At 40.8% G+C, this 16,424-nt stretch overlaps 1 protein-coding gene across 1 annotated transcript in view; it reads right to left on the reverse strand.

Annotated features, from left to right (window-relative positions):
* The window catches only part of LOC307268767 (uncharacterized protein), a gene marked incomplete at its 5' end in the record, with an annotated part of 73,975 nt that overhangs the window by 11,050 nt on the left and 46,501 nt on the right, over nt 1-16,424 (reverse strand). Inside the window, one exon of the mRNA XM_080051513.1 lies at nt 580-732. Within this exon, the coding sequence (XP_079907639.1) occupies nt 580-732 (153 nt within the window). The remainder of the gene's footprint in view (nt 1-579; nt 733-16,424) is intronic.

Consider the following 16,424-nt stretch of genomic DNA (forward strand, 5'->3'; position numbering starts at 1 on the left):
GGGGGGATACACTGAAGAGTCGTCTAGTGTGCGCTGCGCCCCTTTAAAGTAGGAAGAATAAAGAGAACAACAGAGAAAGACAGGTAAAAAAAAATGCTACTCTCACACTCCGCTCCTTATGGGTGCGAAGTGTGTGATTAGTACAAAAACCACCTTGGCATAATAAGCAACATGATAACGCCACAGACAAATAGAACACGTCGATAAGCACAAAGGTACGGGTTAGGGGTTTATGGGGTTGTCGTCAAAATCAGTGAATATGTCCTCGCGATCCGCTACCTATCCGTACTGTGTGTGTGCTGAAAAAAATCCAGTGTAAATACAGAGCCTTGGCTTTGTAAACGGGCATGTTTCTAGCTGCGGTGTTTACATACCCTTTATAGGCCTACAGTTTACAGAGCCTAGGCAGATTTTTTTTCTCCAGCGCACAAACAATAAAAAAAGGACAGGTTGTGGATCGCGAGGAGGTATTCACGGATTTTGACAGCAAGCATTCTCCAGAATCGCTGACTGCACCTTTAAGAGACAAACACCTCACCTCTGTATGATTGAACAACAGTGATTGCTATGGTTACTGACCCTGGCTCTGAGTCCCAGTATGAGCTGAGCCCTCTGGCTGTAGCTCATTAGCTCTGGGACCAGCTCCGTCACCATGGTAACAAACTCCTCCAGCATCCCATAGCGGTACACCAGTCCCTGCTGCACCACCTGCCACACTGCAGCTGATAAAAGCTGCAAGGGTGGGGCCAAGAGGCGCAGATAGTGGAGGGGTAGGCCATTACCTGGAGTGGAAGGGCGGAGAGAGAGAGAGAAGTTATGGATGAGAGTTAAAAACACAGGGGGGAAAAAATTGTATACAAATTTCACGTCACTGACAATTAAAACTGTTTTGATCCATCCAGCCTGTTTTTTTCTAGAGGGAATTACTGGCCGTCACATGGCAACAGTGAGAGTTTCGAATTAACATGAGTAAACAATCCAAGACAGGTGATCCAAAAATAACCAGATTACACATAACTAGCCTACTGCAGAAATCTATATTGTTTTTTTATGGCTCATATGTATTGTCACTGGGATCCAACCTGGTTGTTTTCCACACACTTTTATAGCTATGCCTTTTGTTGCTTTAGACCTTTGGAGGCAATTTTGTAAACCAGTGAGCAGGACGGCTCCATGGAAAATAGGCTATTTTTGATTGTAATATGACTTCTTCATCCATGCTATGAAGTACTTTTGTCCAGCAAGCAAAAAACAAAAAAAACAGTAATGGTCTTCGGGTTATTTGATGTATCAAGCCCTCATTTCTTAGGACTGTTTCTACATAAAACGGAGAAGATTGTTATTATTATGATTAGGTAGGCCTATTGCATGATTTGTGAAAAGATTCCTCACTGTGGTCTGTCAGGGAAGAAGAGACAGGCTGATGAAGTTGGTAAACACCCCAACCAACGCAACATACTTTGTACCTAACCTACATATAATTCATCAGCACGTAAACAACATCCACTTGACACTATGCATGCTAGCCATGGGCACAGCATGCATCAGTGCACTTGAATTATAGCGGTAAAGTGCCGGGTGAAATGATGGCATGACAGTGAAGCTTTCGCGTGCACCGACAACAGCATCCATCAAACAAACAAAAAACAAAAAAATAGATCTAGCATCTTGTTGAATGCTGTTCAACAGAGGAGCAGCCTATTGCATTCTTGTCAGGCGATGTGGAGGAAAGCTACAGGAAACGAGAACCACTATGATGGTGTTGATGATGATGAGGTAGTGATCGATACAAATAGGACATTCTTCCGCCACATGAATAAGTCCCTGATTGAGCCACTCAAGATGCTGTAAACTCATTGTGGATGTGGAGTGAGTTATATAGAAACACTGCAGGTTAATTATGCACAATATAATGGTCTCGTTTCCGTCATCTGTGCGACGGTTTTCTGCAAACTCGCCACTGACAGCACCGAGACCAGGAAGAACGTTATCAGGCTAAAACTGATTTTTCATTTATTTTTTTTCATTTAGGGTTCACGCACCTCGACTGCTTCCACTTTCAGTACCGCGTTTTATTTCCATTTAGCAGCTGACAGAAAGAAAAAAACAACAACATCAACCAGACCGTATCCTTCGGGCTGCAGCGATCATTCAGGACACAAAAATGGGTTTAGAAAAATTGCCTAATAAGCTAATATCTGGTTAATAAAAACACCCATCGGCGATCGCCAACCCGTGAAATGCGAGTGCAGTTTGGAAGCACGCATTTGAAGGGCTCTTGTTTATGTTCTCGCACTGAGAGGAGAGACACGGAACAAAGGTTTCTGGTCTCATCCGCCTCAGTCCAGATCACGGCAAGCCCTCTTTCCTGGTTGGCTGACGAAGACCGGATCCGCCAGGCAATTCATATGTCCCAGCGCAAGATGGCGCCACTGGCTTTTCATTTCGCAATAGGTCGATTTTTTATACTATCTATGGGTCTGACCAGTTCTAGGGTACCCTACAAGAGTCTGTGGTAACATGGACCTATTATAAGAGGTGGGTAAACTATTCACTATTCAGTAGGCTATTCACCATGGAGGTGGAGGTGTTTATGCTGTGGTGAAAGAACTATTCACATTTATTTAGTTCAGTAAATGTAGATGCTATATAGGCCTTCTCCTACACTCAAAATTAAACTGCTAAATCATAAGTAGCCAACTCCCCACAGAAAATCCTAATAGCCTATAATATTATGATATAATTACTTATTAATTTATGTTGTGGCCATGCAAGGTCAGGTCTTAAACTACTTTTTATATTGCTGTATATTTTATTATATCAATAAAAAGCATCATGTTTTATAGGTTGATCATAAACACAAGTGGACACTTTGATTATTAATATAACCAGATGCAGAAGATGTCTGAAAATGGTACTAGAAAATCAAAGTACTTCAAAAATGTATATATTTTGAGTAAATATAGGCCCTACATAATTTCTTTCCATCCGTTTATATAGGCCTATATGTTCCTATGTTTTAGTCTTTTAGTCTCATATAGTCTTATTTCCAGTGCTTACATTGTTTGCATATTGTAGAATAATGTTAATATGTATTTACTTCTTATTATTGGTATATTTTTGTTGATAGGCTATTTCATGTGGAGTAGGCTACAGCACACATTATTTTACACATATACTGTAGCCTACTTCCTTCTATATTTCTATTCTAAAATTGGAACAACTGTTACAAAGCGAATTACATCCTAGGGATTAAAAATATTTCTGATTCTGATGTACATTTATCTATAGATCTGTATGTTTGCTGCATTCATTTTATTTGATGTCCTTAATAATAAATTGGTATTTTGCTTACTTAGTTGGTGTACTCTATATATCAATATTCTGTTTTACTTTGATCATAACTGTGATTATTGTTGGTGGGGGGGATACCTCAACACCATATTGACTGGTCTTAGATGAGTTTATCTGCCTCTTTTTATTCACTAACTTGCACCGGTTATACTATTATTTCACGGTTTGAAAGTTCTGGTTCACATGTAATGATCGATGTAATCACAATCTCTATCTAATGCAGTCACAGAGTGTTACAGTGGCCCTGAATCTGGGACTCTATAGAGAACTCATTTTCCATTAGTGAGGTCCTTCAAAGCATTCCTGCTCAGCATTTTCTGTCTGCAGATTTTCACAATAAAACTGAGGGAACAAATATTATCTCCATTCTACATGTGCTCAGAGTGGCTTTTTGAGTGAGAAATAAACATCAGCAGTAATTGCTAGCCTATGGAGTCGCTGAAAGCTTTGATGAGTATATCCAATGATGTGAGACTATTGCTAAGGCCTTCACGTTCACAAGCAGGTTCCAACCTTTTATATACACTATCTGGTCCCAACCAAATAGAAGACCAATGCTTTCCATTATCCTCGTCAAAACACCAAATAAGGGAATATCTTTTTGGAAGTAGTGTTTCATCCCTTCTGCAGATTCTGGAGGACTCCGATCATATGACGGGAAGCCGCTCCTGACAGTGAAATTGTACTGTATGTCCTGCGTTCAAAATCAAATTTAAATAAAAAACAACAGACCAAAAGTAAAAGTATGTTGTGTGCAAAATGGCCCTTTACGAAAGAATAGATATGTCATATCCTTCTAAGTTTTTCCAATCTTGCTAATTTGAAAGGACACTATTATGTTCTTTCTGCAAATGTTCTTCTGTGTGTGTGTGTGTGTGTCACTACTTGCCATGCAATCCCTTGCTCTCCATTTTCTTCAAGTCTGAAAAAACCCAGATGTATTGATGGGCTCAATTAGTAAATTCTCTTATTTTGAAAATAGTGAACCGGAAACTAACGAACGATACATTTTTCTTTACCAGGTTAAACCAGGTAGCCTATGCTTACTTAAACAAGTGTTGTAGTATTTCATACCTAGGAACGTTGGACCATAGATTGTAAAAGCTAAAGACGGATCGTAGTTGTCTTGTGTGTTGCGCTGCTGTAGAGGAGTAGCCTGGAGGTTTTATTTTTTATACAGTCTATGGGGATGTTGTTGTTAAAGGGGCATCTGCCGGTCAGGATCTATAACCAGCGGGTTAGGCTCATTACCGCCACCTGCTGCTTCGGAGAGTGGACCAGAAACCAGAAACTGATAAAACTGTCTGATGAAAATGTAAACAGGGTTTCTGAAGGTCCCTTAACAGTCTGAAATCCAATCATCTAAATGTAAGGCCTTAAAATGTCTTGACAGGTCTAGGTTATTGTTGCTTTTATAGACTAGCTTTAAATGTTGTTTGGAAAGGCTTGACATATTTGCTTTTATTTAGCCTATTCTGTTCACCCCTATTTCATTTTTGATCTTATCTATGTTTTACTGTGTATAGCCTTTGACCGTTGTGCTATTTAAATTTTCCTTTGTTAGCATTCTTTTGAACAATGTTTAGAAAAGTTCTCTAGAATTAAATAAATACATGTAAATGTTAAATGTCAGTCTAGGAAGAAATAAATGTGTATCGCCCTGTGCGAAAGAATTCTTCCCAAATTAACCCTAGAGGAACTGACGTCTGCCCATGTTCTGATGAAGCTGGTGTGGCAGGTGACAATGGTGAATATCCTTAATTTATGGGATAGCCTAAATCCCACCACACATTGGGATGGAGTAATCACTATATAATAACCCAATTACTTTGGGACGATTATATCCTCTACCAAAAAAAAGTCAGAGTCTAAGCTGATATCCTGTCACGGAAATTTGGGCAATTTGAATTTGCCCAGTAATTTAAAACTGTAAACAAACACCTGTGTCAGATGTGTCCAAAAATGTTCAGTGGCCATGGGACAATTTTCTTGCATTGCTGCCACACACACCCACACACACATCCACACACACACACACACACACACACACACACACACACACACACACACACACACACACACACACACACACACACACACACACACACACACACACACACACACACACACACACACACACACACACACACACGCTAAAATGGTAAAACTTCATCATCATGCCAGCAGTTCAGTTAACAACCAGCTGTCTAAGGACACAAGTTTAAATAGAGTCAAGCCAAGGCAGCGAGCGCAAATTTTACTTTACTGACAGCAAATGGAAATAATACAACATCTACTATGACTGGTTCAGTCTGTGGAGGAACATGTACATATTAGGGACAGAGAGATTCAGCAACTGTTCATTTGCCTGAGCGGCGTTTGTGATGTCTTCAGCTGGTTCGTAGATCTGACCAACAGTCTATAACTACATTTTTACAATGTTAAGAAACAGCAAATCTTCACGTTTGAGAAGCCATGGAGCTGGCGAACATCTGTCATTTTTGCTCGATAATTGACTTGAAACAACCATTCAAATATCAAATTTGCATCGATTTGTACTGAAAGCACATAGCAGAGACAAAGTCTTCACTTGGCATGTAGATTCGGTGGAGCGAGTTCATCTGTAACTCTCTCCTGAAACAGCTGGTGAAGCAGCCCTGCAGCCAATCAGATGCCCAGAATGCTCAATGGTACGTGTGAAGGCACATCTGGGTCTGAGGAGAAACAAGTAGCCATTGAAAAACATTGCAATTTTTGCATTCAGATTTTTCACTGGGCTGACGCCTTCCAGCAAATGACAGGAAGGAAAACACAGTAGAGAAAACGCACTAGTGTGCACTTAAGGTTTTTCCAAAAATATCCCAAATGAAAGTTTATAAATGTTTTTCTGAACATCATCTGATGTAATAGATTAAACCCTGGTTCATTTCCTAATAAGGACAAGCAGTTAATGTGTGTCTTCATATCCCAAAACACTTCAAATCCAATTGTAACTTTAAAAAACTACAACGTGGAAATGGAACTATAAAATGGGATAAGGATTGCACATCCATACCAGTTGTCTACATTTCACAATAAGTTATGAAAACAGCTTATCTTATTCATTTTTATGGTGATTATATTTCATCGTCCAACCTGACGGGTGTCACCTTTAACTGTGGCTGTGTTCCAATACCCATACTCTCTGCTATTTAGTATGGTAGAAAAAAGATTAAGCATGTCCCATTCTTGTGGTCCGACTTAGTATGCTTAAAAATACCCGGATGTCTACTACATCCAGCCAAGATTTTTAGTGTTGAAAACAGCATGCTATTTGGGTGATTCTGACCCTCAATCCAGTGTGCACCGGAAGTGACGTCACATCCACAGAGTCTCAGTATGAAAACAACTGGGGATGCGACAGATTTAAAAGCAAGAGGCAAGATCAAGGCGCAATGTTATGATAAAATAAAAAAGTAAAAGTATGTCCCGATCGTATGCGTGCATGGTAACTAGATTATTTTTATGGTCAGATGCAGTATGTATAATAGAAAAAATAAAGAGTATGCGATTTTGCAGGGATAATCTTGTACAGTCACCACTCCAGTTGTTCAATCCCTCCTCCTTCAACACCAGAGGGAGACACACACCTTGTAATTTTTCCAAATTAACCGTTGGGCAAGCACACTGGTGGAAAGAGGGCCTTTAAGAAACTCACTTGGTTAAACTCCCCTAATGGCTTCACTCTGAGGTAACATAACTCAATAATTCATAACAGACTCTCATAAATTTCAATGAGTTTCTAATTAGAAAGGAGCCCAGAGTGATTGTCTCTGCGGCGGTTTCCAACAGGAGGAGAATTGTGCCGACAGATTGACAAGAGTCCTTGTGGCAGATTGCTGCAAATCACCTAATTATAAGTAGAAGTCAAACTTTGGGCTTTTTTAATGATGATTATTTTGGCTTTATTGGATAATTTTATGAATGAGTGAGAAAGGAAGGGGAGGGGGGGGGGGATAATGTGTGACACATGTCCCAGACATTAATCTGACATATTCATCTTTACTTGATCCTTTTCCTTGATTTCGTAACACTTTGCATTTGTAGTTGATGGTGATATTTGGGCCTTTTAAAGTAAGTGTCTTATGAAGAAGAACTTAAAGGTGCTTCGAGGAACTTTCAGTTTGTGTTCATTTTAGCACCCCCTTTGGACAAAAGCGGTAGTGTTTTTTTACTACGCCAGCTGCTCTTCCTGGGTGAGTGTACCCATGACAAAGGCATTAAAGGCCTACTTCACCGGTTTGAATATGAAGGTGTATTGAATTCTGAGATCCTATGTGGTATAAATGTGCAAAAAAAATTGAAATCGGTTCATCCTAGCCTGAGAAAAGGCAGAAAGAGTGTTTTTTTTAACCCTATATTTCTCTTTCTCGTGACATCACAGAAAGAGAAATATAGGGTTAAAAAAAACTTACTTTGTAAATATTACTGTGATGTCACAGTAAAAGACATCACAGTAATATTTACAAAGTAAGTATTTTTTTAACCCTATATTTCTCTTTCTGTGATGTCACGAGAAAGAGAAATATAGGGTTAAAAAAACACTCTTTCTGCCTTTTCTCAGGCTAGGATGAACCGATTTTAAAAAATTTCGCACATTTATACCACATAGGATCTCAGAATTCAATACACCTTCATATTCAAACCGGTGAAGTAGGCCTTTAAGAAAAACGATATAAAAATAGCATTCTTTTTACTGCTGGTCTCGTTTGCTGTTACATGTAAACATCATCAGAGGAAAAATTTGACCGTTTCAGACATATTTGAAAGCTCCTCGTAGCACCTTTAAGTAAAAGGTCATAGTAATCAATAGTTGCTTGCATATTCCTAAATATACTGCAATAGAGGTCATTTGTGAAATGAATGAGTTTGTTTGTTCTCCTGTGCAGCAAATGATGCAAAATTAGCAAGTGGAACAGCAAGACTTAAAGGTGCTGTAAGCGGAATGGTTCTTTTAGCTAACTTCCTGTCAGTTACTGCAGTTAGCAGTCCCCTCGCTCGTCCCTACGTCACCACATTAATGCACTGCGGTCTTCAAGCAGCGAGTTATCTAGCATCATCTCAGATCCTTAAGTGTGATAAAACATGATAAAAACCATCAAAACAGACATTGGGAAGGATTTTTACATTCACCCATCTGTCGCTCTGGCGTGCACCGGCAGTGAGACCATGAGTGAGACGGGTTTCGGTTTGTAGCGTTCTCTCTAGCGTTTGTAGCGTTCTCTCTAGCATTATTATTGATTAGCCTCGGGTGTACTGTGGAGCGGGTAAGACTGTTTTAGTAGCAGCTCTGCTTGACCCCAATCCCGTGCGCTAGCCTAGCACGAGCAAAATCTGCAACTAGAAGGACTGAATGAAATGTGTTGAAAACTGTCTCCAATGATAAATAACACTCAGGCTAACTTGGGCATCAGGCCCTATGTCCAAAATTCCAAACTATCCCTTTAAGACGGAGATATAACTTGTTAATTATTACCAAGTTGCCAAGCTTCTTGGAAGGAGATAACCTCGGATGACTTTAAGACATTTCTTATTTTCATACCGCCATCTCAGAAATAGTTGATATTAGCCTTGACGAGGCTCGACTCCGTATGCCTCAGGGAGAGCGCAGTAAATCGGACAGTGTAATAACAGTAATCACTTAGTGGAGTTCATTTGCAGCCGTAAAACAAAGGTCAGTGACAGCGGCCGTCCGGGACGTCTCATGGATATTAGCCACTATTTACTGATGGAGGATCAGTTAGTGAGATAACCCTTAAGGACGGTGGCTGCTGGCTGTGTAAGGGACATCCAGAGGTATTTTGTATGTGTGCAGGCGCATGAGCTTTGACTTGGCAGGAAACACCGGACAGGTGGATGCTCAGCCAGCCAAAAGTCCCATTACTTGCTCAGGGAGCAGCAAGTGTGAGGGTCTATTAGTGTGTGTGTGTGTGTGCGTGTGTGCATGTGGTAATTACTTTTTCTGTGTGTGTGTGTGTGTGTGTGTGTGTGTGTGTGTGTGTGTGTGTGTGTGTGTGTGTGTTTGTGTGTGTGTGTGTGTGTGTGTGTGTGTGTGTGCAGACGGGCTGATTAGAGATGGGTGGCGGGGTGGAGGGCTTGTCAGAAGTTATCTTCCTATCTCATCTCATCATAGGCAGTCTGGCGGATTCCCTCGATGGCTCAACAGCCCGACGCCGCGGTGCTGCTGTCAATCGGGCCGTCAACGCCCGCAGAAATCGATGCCAATCTCCCTCCGTTTCTATTTTTAAACCGCGGCTGAGCACGCAGGGCCTTTGATAAGGATGCTGCCTCCTCTTGGCTCGACTCTTCGCCCCGAATGAGCCCCCCCCCCCCCCTGCAACCTCTCTCTCCTCCCCTGGCGATGAGAGGTGATAACAGAGAGACCATGGTGATGGAGCTTAAAGAACAGACCTGTCTGACACTCTGAAAGAGGCTGCCATAGTGGAGAAAATTATGATTGTTACACGGGTTGTAATATAATTATTAGTCACAGACATGATTGCCTTTTAAATTGTAACTTTTATCAGTGCTAGTACTACTACTGTACTATTACCACTGGTATTTTCTGCTAGTGAAGATGGATTAACTGGTATTATAAGTATCTTTAATGGGGAAAAAATATGGAAATGCATTCCCATGAAAAACAGGGCAAACTCCATGGATGAAGATCATGTGATAGTCAAGAGCCACATTGACGTGAGATGGTTTTGTCAACTGATTTGACTGTAGCATACCCTCATCAGAAATGAAACAAATAACATCTTATACCTTTATTCCATGTTTTTGTATTTTAAACTTGATCGTGCAAAGTCACTACCACCCACAGCCCTCTGATTAAAGCATGTATTACGAACAAATATGTATGCAGATCTGTGACAAATCTCTTTCAGGATCACATTGCCCCCTATCCATAGGCCATGAGGGGTCACTGAATGAGTTGATGATTATGATAATGATGTGAATTTGAGGTTGGATTGATAGGGCAGAGCCAGCAAAAGCCCCTCTCTGTGTCAGTTGATTTATGACCGTCATCATTTGCTATGATAATAACCACTAAAGTACACTATGACCTGGGTCCAACTTCATAATGTTATCTTCTGGCTCTTTCTTGTAGAGATCAACCTAGTTCATGACGTGCTCACATAGTGCATTCTCCTAAATAAAGTATGTGTCAAATTATGACAAACTAACTGAATGGACAGCACACATATAGCGCTTTTATTTCCAAGGCACTTTACCACTTATGTCAAAGTAAATCATTTTTCAGATATAGATTATAAAAATTATTTTCATCATCTGTATTCAGCTCCTTTAATATGATAATATATATGATGATTAGTCAAAGTGGGAATAACCAAGGTTTCGGGGCTCAATTCTATTATGTCCCTATAAAAGCCATGGCATACCCAACAGCAGGACCTGGAACTAGCTCACCTAAATGGAATGCACTCAATATCGTCTGCGCTGGTTTAAGAAGTCATTAGTGAATTAGTTCAATGGAGATCGCCTGTGTGTAGTTGAGATTGATCTAAAAGGCCTTGGTGTGTCAGTATTGTCTCAAAGCAATAATAGCGTAGAGGCACTGTGTAATCCAGCCTTGGGTGAATCAAGGCCTCTTTGCCAGTCGTCAGATCTCAACCCTTGCAACACCTACGGGAGGTTTTGAACCCACATTGTTCTCTCAACAACCTTCAAAACACCAAATTGGAAATATCTTTTCAAATAAATATCTTTTGTTCATCCAGCAAAATAATGAGAGACTTGTAGAGTCTGAACATTGGAGTCTTTTTCTCAATGTTATTTTCTGTGTTTCATTCGTCAATCATCTGTTCAAACGGGAACGTATAATACCCAAGGAGTGCACCCAAGTGTCAGTAACACAAGACTCCAATCAAACAAAGTACAAGACAAAATGTACTCATCACCGCCTTGACTGTGGTTTCTCCTCCTCCTCCTCCTCCTCCTCCTAAACAGCTTGTACTTGGGTTCCCGGTGTGTTTGCTCTAGGTGGGTTGGGATCTCGTCTTCTCCTCTACGGAATCGTCCGTCACCGTCGCAAAAAAAAAAACAACCTGTGGAAAATTAATCCCCCTCTTCGCCCCCACGAGCTTGACTTCAGACGTTGCACATTAATAATCACCGCGGCCCTGTGAGTTCTGCGTCGACGGCAACCACGCGTCGACGAGACTGATGTTGTGCTGGGACTTGTCGGGAAATGTGTCACCCATTAATCCTATTTGACACGCGGGTAACAGTGAGAAGTGAGAAATGTTTTCTTTCCAACGCCAACACTTTAAAATGCAGGATATTCGTTTTTTTGAAAGTGTTGCCAAACGTTGAAAGTGTTGCCAAACGTCGTTGCTTGGATGGTATTTTCTCTTGAGTGTTCCTCTGTCTGATTTGACAAGTAGAAAAAGAAAAAGAAATTGGTGCAAGTTAAATGTTTTAACATTGACTTTGATGCAGGCGCAGTAGCAGTGAGTAGGCAGTGTGGCCTGCTGTTCATACGTAGAAGTAACTGAGTGGTCACAAGTTTTAGCCCCTCAACAGCTGTGTATTTTAGCCCCATGCCCCAAAGTAACCCTTACTTATCTGAAGTCTTGCTGCAACAGAGTGCAATCCTAATATCTATTATATAGTTATCTGTTTTCAGTGAAAAATAGGGATAAATTGATCCACAAGCTTCCGCTATCATCTCCATATACTGTATTATGTGAAACATATCATGTGGTGTTTCTTACATTGCATTGTCTATTCTTCTTTTAAGTTGCTGGCAGCACTCGATTCTAACATTATCCCTCTAATTGGGAGTGTTTTTTCAGTGGATGCCGGATTAATCAGCCGCAGGGTATTTACTGTTGTTTGGGCAGCTGAGAGGTAATACAGCCAAGCCATTAACATATCATTAAAGAGTCCTAAGCACTGTAATTGCAGCCAGAACGCTGACACTACACTCTCATTAAGTGGAGTCGTGTCGTCGTGATGGGTTGTTGTAGTGAGATGTTTAGAAGGAATCTGTGTAACTCAGCACACTTCAGTCACAACGGGACATCCACAGGTCACGCTGAGAGCGGAGATCGTTTACGAAAAAGCCACATAGGCTCCTGGTGAGTCATCCCAACTTTCATTATTTAGATTCTGCACAAACGAGGGCTGTGATTCATATTGGGTTCTTCCGGTTTTTTACTCCGCACATACTTGCGTAGTGCACTCATTTCATAAAGTCAGTGTTGTGAATTGCAATAGTTATCGGAAACCTTTCACAACTCACTTGCCAAAATATCTACTGGTTTGCTCGACTTGAGATCAAATGTATATGTTTTACTTCAACTGTATGAATTTATTGTACATATTTGTCATGGCTTTCAGGCTGCAATCTGTAAGACAATGTCTACTCTCTTCGTAGCTGAAGTGTATGTTGATTCACATATTAATATTCTACATGTCACACGTATGTGTGAATACATTGGTGTATTAGTGATCCGGACTCTGATGGCGATGTCAAGATGATGTCAAGATGGCAACCATTGAGGTTGAGAAGTGTCCATTGTTCCACACTCCACTATTTGAGCATTTTAGAGTGCAAATCATTTTCAGTCCAAACGCACTTATGTCCTCAAGATAGCAAGTGTGAAGTTCCCAATTTAAGACACAACAAAGTGCACAGGTTTGCTGCCTGGACATGCTTTATGATATGCAGCACGCCTCTGTGGTTGGTAACATTTGGGGGTCGGTCGGTCCGCCACTTCAGTCAAGACTGAAATATTTCAATAACTACAGGAAGTATTGCCATGGAACTTTGTATAGGCACTCATGATCCCCAGATGATTACCCTGTATTTTTCAGCAGAGTCAAAAGATTTTATTTTGTTGTGACATGCCTCGACAACCATTTGATAGATTGCCATGACATTTTGTGCAAATATCCATGGTGCCTGAACTATAATTTTCTGACTTTTCCTTCTACACCACCATAAGGTTGACATTTAGGTTTTTGAAAGATATTTTTCAACACCATGTCTCAACATTAATGAACTCCCCAGGATGAATTGTTATAAGATCAAAAGATTACTGAGGTTAATGGCTTTGGTTTAGGTTCAAACACCCTTAGAAAGAACATCATTCCAATCAGTCTCAGCTGTATTTCATCTTTAGGCGACGGCTTATTTGCAAATTTGAACGTGCTAACGAGCTTAACGAAGGTGGTGAACGTGGTAAACCACACATCTGCTAAATGTTAGCTGACTATAGCATTACGCTTTAAAGCCTCACAGAGCTGCTAGCATGGCAGTATACAAAGTCTTATTAGATTAGTTTAGGAAATATTTGTTTTCTAGGAGCAACTGTTACTTCTTTACATTATGGAAATTGAATTATGGAATAAAACTTTTCATCTGCAGACATTGCAGGCTGCGACACACACTGCAACACTTGGTCTTTTCCTGAAACCCACCAACCCGATGAGTCTGTCTGAGAGCTAAGCCTCCCTCGCTGGGTTCACCAAATCCACTCAGCTCATGAAGGGAGATGTAAAAAGAACATGAGGAGACAAGTTAAAGGTGGATTTAAAAGTAATTAGACCAAAGGATTATGCAGAAGAATGTTCATATTAATATTAGGATGGATTTGGGTTTAAGACTTTTTTATTATAGAGGCTAAACTTTAGGAGAAAAATGTCATAAATTTGTCCTTGTGCATAAAAACTTTTTTAAAACCTTGTTTTGTTGACTCATCCTCTGTATCTTTACTTTGCAGGGCTCATCTGTGTCAATATTTGAGAGACTTTCTGGTTTAATTACTGATTCCCTTTTGTGCGCTCGCCCAAATTTCAGGGATTATCCAATTACTGCCTGCGTGCCGACAAACAAGGGGGCCTCTTTGCCTTCCACTAATTGGAATGAGGAGTGGTGCCAGTGCTCAGAGGAGAGGCCTATCACTGAGAATTATTGAATAGAGGCAGAAGCAGTAAAAAAAGAAAAAAAAAGAAGATATGTGGTCTGCCTTGGGCTGCTTGTGGATTTCCTCAGATTTCATCAGAAATGAAAGATGGCTAAGGCGATCCTCCCCAGACAACGGCCAGCTGGTGTGTGTAGGCGAGCTCTGCGCCCCAAAATCTCTGGGAAAAGAAAGTGAAAGAACCACACTGTGCCCTGGCTTCGGACAATCCTTCAGCTCGCCCGCTGTTAAAGACACATTTTGTGGGATAACACGGTGCAGCAAAGTATGACGTCTTTAGTATTTTTTTTTAATGAGGCAATTGTGGTGTCATGAATGGCAATTTCATGGCTTATAGCAGATTAAACATGAGCAATTATATCAATGATAGGCAGCTTGAATTGCACGTATTAGGTATCTAAGTACCTTGTGTCTATTATTGACTTACTAATGAAGGGATTCTTATCTACTGAGGCTTATTCAGGGTTTGTTTTACTGCTGTGTTCCCTGTTGCTCTCTTTCTGTTAAGCTACATGTTGCGCACATAAACCAGTCTGCCTCTTGTATTGACTGAGTAAAAAAACAAACAAAAAAACGTTTTTAAATCAAATAATAACGTTGAGAGATTTGAGTTAAACCATGAGATTTAACATGAATAAACCCCATCTCTTAAAGCTGAAAACCAGACACCCGGGGTGGCTGTACTGTAGTCCTATGTGTGCAAATCCTGGGGTGTGCCCGTGTGTGGCATTTGAAACACAAACCAAAGTCCTTGACAGGCAAATGAAACAAGAGACGTGCGACAGGTTGAACAGGCGGGATTAATAATTTATTGAGCAGCACTGACGTTACAACAGGGAACAAATGAAGCAGAGAACACACACAAAAGAGCATTATTTATTACAGGAGAAAAGAGTGTAGCCTGAGGGAGGGGATGGATACAGTATACAGCACAACACTAAGACATTAAACCCATACTGTACACAACAAACACGCTGCTACGTTATTGCAGCTGTCACATGAAAATCCCATCACTATTCTGATGACTTTCGTGTTTTTAAGAAGAACCTGAGGGTAGCGCGACCTTGTAAAAGCTCAATGAAGTTTTCCCAAACCCAGCACTCATGAAAGCATAAAACGCACTGCATAATTAAAAAAGAAAAAGCACAGCTGTCAAAGTTGGAAATAAGGATGCGCGGTCTAATTTCACTGAGTATTTTGACATTTTGGAAATTGTGAGGTTTTACAAGCGCAGACGGATCGACCTGCAAAGAGCCCTCAGGCGAAATAAAGAGGAGGATGCCAACAGATCTATTCACACACACACACACACACACACACACACACACACACACACACACACACACACACACACACACACACACACACACACACACACACACACACACACACACACACACACACACACACACACACACACACACACACAGCTTCAGCTTAATGTGCTGGCACTGGTTGAAATAATGCAGCCTCTTTCCCACAGATGCCATATTGGTTGATTCCCACCTTTTTTAGATTCCCATGAACCCCCCCCCCCCCTATGGTCTAGGATCGAACTCTTTCTAAGCCTTCTCTTGCTTTTCTCCTCATGAGTAAAAAGAAAAAGAAAAAAAAAACTCTACGTAGGAGTGGGAACCTGAAAAATACATTCAACCGATTGAAACTGCCATCCCACCAACTGAATATTAGATCACAGCAACTTGCAGCCTTGAATAAATCATTACCACTCAGTGTACCACATCTATCGCAATTTCATCTTGAATTATTAGCCACCTCCCGACGGTGCAGAAGTGAACACAATTACACTCATGTGTCAAATGCTTGTAATATCCACCGATTAATTATTCAGTTGTTGGATTCCGACAACAACAACAACCCACTTATAGGCTTCATTCAGATTCTGCTAGGGTGGCAAGAGAGAGGCAGCAGTTTCATTTAAAGCAAATACAAACAGAAGGTTGACATTTAAACCCAAACTCAAGAGGACCATACTGGACTCTCAACAGGAGAAAGGGCAATTTGAATTTCTTGCTTAATTGGTTGACACTGAGCTCGGTTCAGGCAGAAAAGTTGCCA

Source organism: Ammodytes marinus, assembly GCF_949987685.1.
Source record: "Ammodytes marinus genome assembly, chromosome: 22".
Taxonomy (NCBI): Eukaryota; Metazoa; Chordata; class Actinopteri; order Uranoscopiformes; family Ammodytidae; genus Ammodytes; species Ammodytes marinus.